This window comes from Phoca vitulina, unplaced genomic scaffold, assembly GCF_004348235.1.
Source record: "Phoca vitulina isolate PV1807 unplaced genomic scaffold, GSC_HSeal_1.0 scaffold1, whole genome shotgun sequence".
NCBI classification, from domain to species: Eukaryota; Metazoa; Chordata; class Mammalia; order Carnivora; family Phocidae; genus Phoca; species Phoca vitulina.
In genome coordinates, this window is record NW_022589704.1 from 66,932,096 (window position 1) to 66,944,570 (window position 12,475).

Genomic DNA, 12,475 nt, shown 5'->3' on the forward strand with positions numbered 1-12,475 from the left:
CTTTTGAATAGTTTGCTTTTCTTTGATTCCAACTTAATTATATACATTTGTATGTTGAATGACAAATTTTATAATCTGTATTTCAAATGAATATACAAAGGAGTTGAAAAAAGTACTACTTATCTATTAATAAACTCCTGCTAACCACATTTTTTCTTGCCCTTTTTTAAAAGTAGAGCTTATTTTGTTTTAGATATTGAAAATGAATTTCTTTAAGTTGAGCATGAAAATATATATTTATAATATATATATATATATATATTTTTTTTTTTTTTACTCAGTGGATATTCTATCCTATATATTTTATTTGGCATTTTGGTTTACATAAGGAACTGTAAATTCAATATGAGGAATTTAGTGTTAAAGGTTGATGAGCTTTGAACTTTTTTTAACAAACAAGGACAGAGCAGTTTTGCTTGAATTGCACAGAGCGTCTGCTGTGTGTCCAGAGGACTTCTCGTCGTCATTCTCCAAATGGGCAATAACTGAAATTATAAGTTCTTCACAGTTGTTGTTTTTTAATTCATCTGTACTCAATCCAACAGTGACCCATAGATATTTTTCTACACTTATTTCTTTGTGGTGAAATCCAATGGGCAACTTTTCATAATATCATTTTCAAAGCTATCTTGTAAAACATAACTAAAGGGGCTCCAGTGTTCTCTGTTACATCAGAATAAAGTTCTTCTGTTTTATTTTGAAGTCTGGTTTAAAAAAATGCACAGAAAGGTCAAATCCATTCCAAATAGAAATCTCATTCTTTAGAAATATTTGGTAAGATCTTGAATCACTTCCTTTTGTCTTTTAAATTCTGTCATCTGCCTAGATTTAACTAAAATAACTTTTCTTTCTCATTGTGTTAGCTAAATGCATCCATTCAATGGCTATCCATTCACAGGTAAGAAAATCACAAAAGGAGAATGAAATTAATTTCAAAGTATATATGTGGTATCTTTTAAAAGCTGCATTTCATCATCTGGAGACCTGCAATTTAGTCTATTAAATCTATAGCAGAGAAGCAGGGGGGAATGTGAACACCCGTTATGAGGAGGGTCAGTCCTAAACAAGTCTATTTTCGTTGCCAACCTTCAAAGGTAACATTCTCAGCTTCATGGGCTCCTGGTCGAATATATAATTTGCCTCTTTCATTCTTAGCTTAGTTGCAATGGAGAGGACTGGATGTCCACCAGGCCAAAGTATAAACTTACCATTTATCTATTAAAGTCTTATTTAATGAAAACGAAGAGAAATTATTACCTCACTCACTCTCTTGCTCATTACAATTCCTAAAGAACTTTGCCGGGCACATTATCTCGTAGACATCATGATCAAATGTTATTGTTTGCTTTATTATCTCAGTTGGATGGTTGGCTAGTCTAGAATGAAATAGGTTGAAGGCAATCCTCGCAGCCTAGAAGTCTGAATGAGGTTCCCATTCAAATGATCCTGGTTGTTTGGGGGTGGGGCGGGGTGATTAGTAAACCAACTGAGCTTACACTGCATAGTAAGCGTCTGGATGCAGCACATTTACATCTAACAAGAGACCCCAGAAAACGTGTGTGTGTTTCTTAAACCTTATGTTCCGAACAAAAGGCTATCTCAGCAACAGACAATCAGCACTGCATTGCTCCCTGGGATGCGAGCAACACACTCAACTGCACATTTCATTCTTCCTCAGCTCCCAGCACCACAAAGCCCCGACTCTCTTCCCACTCCTGGGTCCCCAGCTTGCTCCAAGAAGGGGGTTGGGAAAGCAGGAGCCTAACGTCTATGCTCGCGCACCAGCAGCCCGCACCGGGGGCCCCCAGGCGCTGCTTTCCCCTGCCCGAGCCGCCTGGGGGAGGTAGGGAGGGGAACCAGGGAAGCGCGAGAGTGGACCGCACACCTAGACACTTATGATTTTATTTATTCACAAGGAGGCGGGGGAGGGGAACCGGCTTAATTCGGATTCTCCCCCCCCCCCCCCCCAAGTTGCCTCTTCTTAGCAGATAGTCATTTTCTGGCTGGTGCTGGGGGCCCAGGGGAGAGTGCGGGTGAGGTCCCGGCTTCTCGGGGCCAAATCCTGTCCTGTGTGCGGAGTCCTGGGGGGTGGGGAAGGGTGGACTGGCCGCAGCTGTCGAGAGGGCCGGGAGCGGGCAGGGAGGGGCCCGCGGGCGCGAGAGCCGCGCAGCCCTGTCCCGGGCCCTCCCAGGCTGGCTGCGGCGCGCAAGGGCCGGCTGGTCACGCGTGGGAAAGAAAGGCCCCTTCCCTCCCCCCACCCCAAGGCATTGCTCCCCCTTCCCCAGGCTGGGCCACCGGAGAGCGCGGGCAGGGAGAGCTCCGGATCCCCGCGCGCGTAATCATGACCTCGGGGCCCCCTCCGGGCCGCGTGAGCGCGTCGGGGAGGCTGGGCGGCCGCCGCGGCCCCGGCCGTGTAACATGACCCGAGCGGCTGGCCGGCCAGCGCGGCGCGGCCATTGAGCCCTCCCTGCCCATGAATCTCTGGCGCGTCTCTCGCTCGCTCGCCCGCTCGCCTCCCGCCTCCCTTTCTCCCCCTCCAGCTCCGCGGGCTCCGTGCGCCTCTCCCTCTCCCTCCCGGTCCTCCCGCTGCCCGTCTCTCTCCACTGCCCGCCTCTCGCCACTGCCTCCCGTCTTCTCTCCCTCTCGGCAGCCTCGGTCTCTTTCTCCCTCTCTCCTTTGAAAACTGATCTTTGGCTCTTAGTGTGAAAGTGATTTGAATTTGGCTCGGCGGCGCTCTGCGCCTGCGCCCAGCCTCTGGCATGCTGGCTCCTTCCAAGCAGCTGTTTTGGGTTTGAAATTCCAACATGGCAGAGGCTGCAGTCCGTCTTCCCTTCAAAAACTTGGAATGATTTCAAATCATAGGCACCTTCACTTAACCCTAGCTTCCATTCATCAGCAAACACATCGGATCGATGCTACGCTAACCTATCGGGTTTTCGCTCCGCGCATTCAGGTAAGAGGAGCTTCGTAGTTTTCTACCATCTGTTTAAATTTGTTTTTGTTTTTGTTTGTTTTATTTTTTGAGACTATAAATAAATCCAAGACCCGTAATAAAAAGAGATCTTCGAGTTGTGCCGTAAACATTAAATTTAATTTGCATTCGCTTCTATTCTGTACGCCAACCTGCTGTCTAATTTCTCTGTACAAAGTAGCCCTGAAACATTATAATGCATATTTTTGCTGCTTAATCATTGTAACAATAGTATTGGATTAAGAGTTCGCGATAGCAAGAATCTCGTTTTCCGCTATATTGGGCTTACTTACTACTATCTTTTTACTTCAAAAATAAAAAATAAGAAAGCGGAGCCATAGGGTGGGGCTAGACTTTCTTCGGGAACTAACTTCTAAGTAAATAAGAAGTGTAAATAAGAATCTTGCACACACAAAAAGTTGAGGTTAAATTACAGTCTCGTGGCTGGGGGAACGTGAAAATGTCAGGAGATCGGTTGCAGAAAAATGTAAGCACATCATCTTGGAGGGGGTACAGCGTGGTGGGCGTATTGTTGGCAAGGAACGGGAGAGAAAGATGTATAATTTAATGGTATATACAATCCACTGATCCTATTACCGTCCTCCCCGGAGCTCTTGTTAGTTTCAATGGGAGTGAGTGAAATTGACATGGACTTGCATTCCTGGTCATGTGCTTTTTTTCCTTTCTTTCTTCTCCTGTGATCTGAGATCCCCTTTTTGTTGATGTTGCTTTCCCCCTTAATTATATGCATGTAGGTTAAATGAATACCTGACGAAAGGGCCCACGTTTCAAGGCAGTGACATTTGATAGCTGAGAGGAAAAGTGGCTTTAATGAAAAGCAACCTTTGGAATTCCTGCTTGTGAGAAATCCAATTCAGCTTTTTGTGCTGCCAGCAAGAAATGATCAGTAGCACCAGTGTTTATGGTATGTCAGTTTTGGAATTTACTTCCTTTGCATCTAAATAGGAAAGACAAATTACATAGCATGATAAAAACCATTGAAGACTCTCCTTGGGAAGCAGATGCTCATGATATATAATTCCTTTAAATATATATATATGTATATTTTAATCTGTCAGAATGCTTGTTTGCTTTTGCTATCACTTGTTTATATTTCAGTTTTGATTAATAGATTACTGGAGTCCACTTTTATCGATTTTAGCGGTAATCCCAAAGTTTCATGTTACTAGTAATGCACTATATAACCGCTGAAGTCAAATGGTATGTAAATTAGTTAAACTCAGTGTGGGGTTTTTTGGGGAGGAGGCTGGGTGGAGAGGGGAGAGGGCGGGAGTGTGGGCAAAGACTGCTTACTAATGAAAGTATATAAATATATATGTACACACACAAAACTGGATAAATTTTTTTTTTCTCAACCTATTAATGCAATTTGACTATCTGCTCTCTGGATGATTACACTTTGTGGAGTAATCAGTTCCTCTGAGTGTGGTTTTTTTGGGTGAGTGAGTGAAGGGCTATCTTTTACATAAAAATAAAATATATATATATATTTTAATTGCTTTACGTCTTTAATGCCTTTTAAGGAACAGTGGTAGTTTTTTTTTTTCCCCTTGCCATTCACTTGTCTGCCTGTCAGCGCTTTTTACTTTTAACCTGTGACAGAATTAAATAATCAAGCACTGAAATTGACTTTGTTTGAAATCGCTCTTTCCTCTTTCTTCACAAAAAAAAAAAGGTCAGATAAATAGAGTGAGAGGGGGTTTTCAATAGCTCTTGTGACCGTACCATTTGTACACTTTGTGATATTCAATTAAGACTAAGAGGGAACAACAAAAAGATGTTAAAAGTATTTTGCATAACCACAGGATATGTCCACTTTATACTGGTTTGGGTTTTTGTTATTGTTGTTGTTTGTGTGTGGTTTTTTTTTTTTTTTTTTTTTTTGGTTACCTTTACCCCACCACCATGCATTGACCCTGAAAAGAGAGAGAAGGAAAGGGAGAATATGAAAGAAAGAAATAGCAGTGGGGAGAGCTGCCAGGGGTCTGTAATGTGGCCGTGGTTACTGCTCTCTCATAACACAAATGTGAATACAAGGAAAGGCACTACCGGAGCCGTTGCGCGACATCCACTTCTGGTTGGACTCTGGTGACTATTGAGCTAAACACACACTGCTCTCACACGATAGAAAAGGATTTGAATTTTGCATTTGGAACTTGTTGACTTTGAAGCGATCAATAAGAAGACTGTTTATTTTAGATGCACATAATTTGCCCTGAGAAATGTTTTAAGGAGGAGAGAGCACAGCTTTTTTTCCCCCGGAGCTGTTGGAGCGAATGGGATTGCCAGATGGGCGATTTCCCTCTGTGATGTTAAAGCTGTAATATATATTCAGAGCAGATTGGGCTGCTGCCTGTGATGAGGAGGATATTACATTTATAAATTTTAAATCGGAGCTCGGACAATGTGCTGAGAGCAGAAATTGGATGGTTTGACTGTTCACCGTATTGATACTTAAATGTGATTTCTGAGTAGTAGTAATAATAATCATTGCAATAATATGTAAAAAACACATTGGGGTAGGCAATCATATAATTCATGACATTTAACAGCAGATTTAAGTGTGTAAATTGCCCCCCTCCCCTGTCTCTGCTTACTATTAAATAATAGTCACGTAATTTATTTCTCTGTGTTTAAATGCTTGTGCAAATTATGGTCACTCAGGAGCCTTATCACACACTAGAATTCTGGGGAGGAAAAGTTTATATATATATATATACACACACACACACACACACACACATATATATGTATATATATATATATATATATATAAAGTAGACACTTGTGTATATGTATAAAGTGGCATTAGTGGTTCCTATTTTGTAATTCTATCACTCTGATTATTTTTAGATTTTGTTTGTCTCAAACGTGTGGCCTAAAGGAACCAGAGTTACAAACCTAAAAGGCTGGAAAGTGGGCAAGTGCTCTCACTCTGGCAGCTCTGCTGTTGCAAATTAAAAGTGTGTTGTGGTCAGGAAATGAAAGCTACAATGTCTCTTTTGAACAAGTCGTTTATCAAGAGAAACATCTATCAGGGACTGCCTTGTCACATTGATTCTCTAAAAGTTAGGTCCGAGGTGGAAGCTGCTTTGATGTTTTTGATCCTAAATTTAATACAACAGAAAAAAAGCAAGGATATTATGGCCAGAATAGATTAAAAAAAAAATGTTTCCTGGAACCAACAAGATCTATTTATTAGTGCTGTACTATGTGTGAAGTTTTTTTGGACAGAAGAGTTGAGAGGTTGAAGGGGGAAACCCTAACCTTTATAAACTGGTGGTTGTTAAATATGTATTTATAGTACATTCACATGGTTCTGGCTTCTTGGTTCACATGGACATTTGGAAAATAGATCGTTTTAAAGGGAAAATTATTTTGAGAGGGTGTTTTGGAACAATATGCAGAGAATCAGAGTTTTCATTCATTCAAATTTTAGAGTTGCCCTCTTCCTTTCATCCTCTCTTTTAGTTCTTTACTGCTGTTTCCTCTCATCATTATATGTGTGACATATTAGCTTTTCTTTGGGAAAGAAACATTTTTTTTTCTATAGAAACCATTTCCCGAAACATGCTTGCTCACATCATCTTTATTGTTTATTAATTGTTCATGTGGATAGTTATCAGGGTAAACTACATGGACTCACTCAAGTCGTTTGGAATTCCAGCCTGAAAATATAGGTAGGTAACAAATAAATTACATGCCATGTATTCTTGAATCCTGAATATGTTGCATGCATTATTCAAATTTTAAAAGGTATTGTTAAGAAAATGACCAATTAAGAAAATTTTTTTTTGTGAAAGCAGTTAACAGCAGCCTGCTTCATTTTGGGAGGCAAAGATAGGAGAGAAGTGTTCCTTTGAAATAGTTTTTGGATACTTGTCTTATACTGCTGTTGGTTACTTGCTCTTTCATATAGGTCTCTCAACAACTAGGCTGATAGACCACGAAGAGTGTGGTGGGAGTTTTGGGAAGTGTAATACTTGCTAATTAATCATGTCTGAAATGAAAGAATCATAGCAGGGTAATAAAGTCTCATTGTTGTTTTCCTGGAAGAGAGTAAGACTTCTGTTTGGAAGCTGTGTGTGTGAGTTGACTTCCTTTTTCTCTTCTCTTAAAAAAGACAGTTTATAGGGTCTCTTTAGAATTATTTCAGGAACCATTTTTGGGGGGAGGGAGGGCAGAGAATATTTTTCTTTCTCCTGACTGTACCAAATCAGTGGTATTCTTGAAATTATCTCTGGTATCTTCTGAGTGAAAACATAGATATTATTATTATTTTTTTTCTTTAGTTACATTAAAGACTCCAGTGGCTGAGGTTCCAGTACTTGGTTGTGGTTTTTTTTTTTTTTTTTTTTTTTTTCCCATAAATAGAAAATCTTTTTGTGGTTTTTATTCATGTTAGGTAGGAACTTTGAAAACCTGTTTGTAGGCAGGTACTTCTGATAGACATACAAGAGAGCAGAAATTTTATTAATTACTTTTAGATAGTGTAAGAGTATGACCAGAGGGGAGAAAAGTAGTACTTCCAAGAATTGATAGAGAATATCTATATTATAACTTGGCATTTCTCAGATTGTTTAAAATATTAGCTACTTGAAAAGACAAATTAGTGATATCACTATAGGCAGATTATTTTTTTCCTTAGCTTTGGTTGTTACCTTTTAGATTTTATTATTTTGCTTAGTTCACGCATGGGGACAGATCCCGAAAGTTTACGTGTCTGCAACATTGTTCAGAATTTTCATCTCAAGGTGAAGACGGCTCTGCTAATGACTCCCTGTTTTTGTCTGTGAATGTTTAGATGCCTTGAATGATTGCCTAATTAAGTAATCAGTTTTAATGGTCCGAAATCAGCAGAATTGCTAGGTGTATTTGAAACAATTGCAGGCTTTTATGATTTGTACTTTCCAGTTTGTTCTTAGGGCCTTGGTGTATAGAAATGTTTGCTGTTTTGCCTTTGATCAATATATTCTTGAGTACAAATTTCACATACTACTTTTATAAAGTACCACATTTATTGTTGTGGGGCTAATATATTTAATTACCAGGAATTTAAATTGATTTATAAATTTTTGATTGGGAGAAATTGTTCTGTAGATATTTGTGTGAAATATTGACATATGCTACTGATCGATAAGACTTGATTAATCAGCATATCTGCTTTTTTATCTTGAGTCATTAACAAGCCGGAATAAACAAATGGCAAAGGAAGCAATGCAATTTTTTTTCCTTCAATTAAAAAAAAAATCTTACTATAATTGTCTCTTTCTTTGCGGGCATATAAGGGCTAATGTTTCATTAAAATCAGTTGAACTTAGAAATTATTTGGGGTACTTCTACAAGTCCAAAAATGATTCCATCTTCAATTAACTGCCTCTCTCTCTCTCTCTCTCTCTCTCTCTCATACACACACATTATAGGTAAATTTTTTGTCTATGAAAAATGAAACTTTTTTTAAAAAACTGAAAATAAATGCTTGTTTAGCAAGTGCTTTTCATGTAATTTTCTTCCTTTTTTTCTAAACATGAATTTTTATCATTAACTTTTTCACTTATGGTAGAAATTTCAAGCATAGCTGCTTTGACAAGATTGCTGATTACTGATCTTTTGGGATTTTTGATCTTATCATTCAAATGGCAATTTTACTTGAAAGATGCTTGCTCCAAGAAATGCAGATAGTGGAAATAAGGAGTAGGCAAGAATATGGTAAAAATAAATTGTACTGATAAGTTTGCAGCAAATCAAAAGCAGGTGGGTATGCCGTTTGCTTCGAGCAGCCCCACACATGCCTGCTCAGGAGCTCTGCCTGAGCACGGCACATGCGTACGCTACCTGTTGATGCTAGCCTTAGGTAGGAGACTGAGGCGGCAGGGAAGATAGGTGAGCAGAAACCATCCAAACGTGAGCTATCACATGGCACTTTCTATTAATAATATTTACACATTTTATGCAACAAATCTGTTTGTTGTTTTGTTACTTGAGTATTGACACTTCGCTTAACATTGCATATGGTGGGCTGTTGTCTCTGGGTCTCTTAGACGCAGTAGCTTCAAAGGAGAATTGCAATTCAGATGTCTTTATGTTATATGTATAAATGGATATGTTCACTTATATTTGAACCACTATGACTTTCACAGAACATTTATAGTATTACTCTTCCAGTCACTTTTGAAACCAGTGCATCTTGAAAGTAGCACGTGTGGTTTATTCTGTGGAGGCCCGAGGTTAAACTTTTTTCTTTCTTTTTTTCACCCTGCAACCTAGCTTAAGTATTCATATTTTTATGTGGGGAATCTTTTTTTAGAAAGCATTTTTTTTTATAATATTGGGAAATTGGCTTCTTATTAGACTTTTGGTCTCATTTTCGGTTAAGAGTAGCTTTTATAAATAGTTTATCAGTGATAATATATATAGCTTACAAAAAAGATTTTCTTACTGCAGAAATATGTAATGTAAAATGCCTATAAAATGTTTTCTTAATATCAAAAACACCTTTACTCAGTTCCTTTCTTATGAGTTTTGATTTCTGCTGGTAATGTATGTATTTACTCCATCCCACTTGTGGATGTATGGCTGGCAAGAGAACAGAAACTGCATTTTCTTCATCCACCAAAAAAAAAAAAAAAAAAAAAAGGTCTCTCTTTTTTTCCCAGATTCAAGTAATGTTTGCCTTATGTCAGTTGGATGCTTTTTAAGCAACTTACAATTGATTAAATGCCATATACAAATGACGGTAAACTCATCTGAGAATGAATGACCTCTACTTTCATGCTTTGGTTCCTGAGGAGGTATTATTCATGGAAACAGTAACATTCAAAATAAAATTTTAAAAGTAGTGTAATGTGAAGCCGTGGGTTTCCAGATGTAACTGTAAACTTTTGGCTATTCTTTTGATTTATTATCTTCACCATCAACACGCATTGTCACCTTCACCTAGGGCTGACCACATAATTTCTGGGGCTTGGTGCAAAAAATAAAATGTGGGGCACCTTGTTCAAAACATATTAAAAATTCAAGACAGCCATAGCAGAGCAGTAAACCAAATGCAGGGCCCTTGTGTGTGGGACCTTGGGGGGCGTGTGCAGGTCGCGGGGCAACGAAACTTGCACTGCCTTCACAACCCACAAACTTTTATCGAGGGCCTGCTTGCTGCAAGTCACTGGGTTTCCTACTTAAGAGACTGACTGTCCCACAGTTGTTCCCTGTGCCTCTGCCCAAAGAAATACTGATGGTTACTGAGTGAGAGAATCGATGGTAAATGGACCATTAGGTATCTTCTGCTCTTTCTGCACATGAATTGGTGTGACAGGAATATTTGCTTTTATTTCATGTTGCCCTTTGCCTGATATGTGCTCCATGTATCCCATGAATTCTTGTACAGAGATTCTTAAAAGGGACCCTGTGTTTTGTCATTGCTTGCATGCAGGTACACACTTAAATATGTACGCCCGGGTTCAGAATGACAGGGGTGGGAGGGTTTTTAGTAAGATGTGTAGTAAGAGCCTCGGAGTTTCTCTGTTGCCATGTACCACCACCACCCCACCTAAGTTTCAAGCCCACGGAAAATAAGTATTTCTAAGGTAGAATCTGAAATTCTCTAACTATGTACAAAATCCTGACCAGTAAAAAATAAAAGCACAGCTCACTGAGTGCCATTCAGACAAAAGGGGCAAATGCAAAAATAATTACCTTGTTATAACAGTAGCAGCATTGATATTTTGACATTAGAAAGTGGCATCGTAGCTCCGTAAACACATGGTGACAGCTGTGTGAAAGATGCAGAGTGACTCTTCCATGCAGTAACATTAACTCTGCAGTATGTTATATTCAAATTGCGAACTTGGTTTCTGAACCTGGATTGAAATAACCCCCTTTTCCCTTGAATAATGTAGTCACCAGGTGGGACTCCTTTCTCCTTGGGTTTGAACATTCTGTGTCCAGGGGTGGACCAAACGTTTACATTGTTGCTTCCCAAGATACTTCTCAATGAGATCAAGCTTCATATTGAGATACCTAAAACTAAATTTTGAAGTCAAGCGGCTTTTTCAAATCAGAACTGAGATACGATGGAATGTCCAGCAAGTAATGGATCTGAGTGCACTTGAAGTTGTACCATTTATTTTCAAAAGGTATTTCTCACATCAGATGACTCTGCCAGGAAAGGAAATATCAAAGACCTCGGAAAAGTAACTATTCTTTTCTATAATCCAAGACTGGGGTGAGGGTGGGGGGGCTTTAAAGATATTTCTGAGGAAGAAAAAAAATTGGACTTATTTTGAATGCTTTGTTAGACTTTGTGGAGAGAAATACTATATATGAGACCTTCTAAGAAGAAAAAGCTTTGCCCTGTGTAATAACAAGGCATTGCTCTCTCAGTTGATATGTACTATCACAACAGTGTCCCGCTTAATTATAAATTCACCCTGCAGCTTAGAAATTTTTTGCGTCAAAGACGTGATAAACTTGTACTATTTTGATAGGTGGTTAGCCACCAAGCATATTTTTTAGTGCCCTATAACCGATCTAGAAATTCTGTAGTATAATTTAAATCACAGCCCTTCTTTTCCCACCTTACTCCTAGCCTTTAGTATGTTGGGATTTTCGCAATAGGTGTTTGGCCTCAGAAAGGATTAAACCAGGAATCTGGGTAAATCTGTGGCAATATAGTGCACTGTTATGCCCCAAATAACTGTTTTATTTCCCTTTTATTCACTTCTTTTCCCTTTCCATTTCAAATTAAAGTTAAGATTGTAAACTCTTTCTCTTAGATCACATACCTGAATGATGCTAAATTATAAATCTTAATTAGGTATGATTCACTGATTTTAATCTTACAAGATAATTATTCTGAATAGGATAAAAGGTTCCCTTCAGATTGAAGGCATTTTCATTACAAACCCCATTTAAGATCAAACAGAGACCATTAAATAAACAGAATACTGTTACTCTTTTAAGCCTAGGAGTTAGTACTTTTGAGTTTAAGTGCATGAATGGGGAAATAAGGACATGGATAGGGCAGTTTTAGTGTTTGCAAACTTTTAGCACTTTTGATAAATTTTACTGCTAGGAATTACATGGGTGGAGAGGAATCTTTTAAATAAAAATTACAGTTGTGATTATCTAAATGGGATATGCTCTTGTGCATGTGCATAGATACATTTCTTCATGAAGGTATCGATGTCAGGGACACTTTGGGTATTTCTTTATGAGTAATTAGGTTAACGGGGTTAGTTAGAAAATGTATCCTTTCCTGGAAAATGAAAAATTGCATTCAAGCAGAGGTAAAAGAGTAGAACATATTCATGACTTTAAGTACTTAAAAAGATATTTTATGAGTCATTTTTAAGAATAATACCCAATATGTAACTTGTTAAGAATGATAGCCATTTTTACTTTTTAAAGCATATCTATATTAAAACCGACTTTCCGTTCATGAGTCACAAATCTGGAGTCAATTTTAGGCCCAACTTACAAAAGATG

General features: G+C 38.6%; 1 protein-coding gene across 2 annotated transcripts in view; it reads left to right on the forward strand.

Annotated features, from left to right (window-relative positions):
- Positions 1-2,731: 2,731 nt before the first annotated feature.
- Positions 2,732-12,475, forward strand: part of FIGN (fidgetin, microtubule severing factor) — a 120,155-nt gene continuing 110,411 nt past the window's right edge. Inside the window, exons 1-2 of one of the 2 annotated variants that reach the window (XM_032409271.1) lie at positions 2,732-2,953; positions 3,727-3,896. In XM_032409271.1, coding sequence (XP_032265162.1) covers positions 3,872-3,896 — 25 coding nt within the window. In that variant the 5' untranslated portion in view covers positions 2,732-2,953; positions 3,727-3,871. The remainder of the gene's footprint in view (positions 2,954-3,726; positions 3,897-12,475) is intronic. The other variant, XM_032409280.1, reaches the window with a different exon arrangement.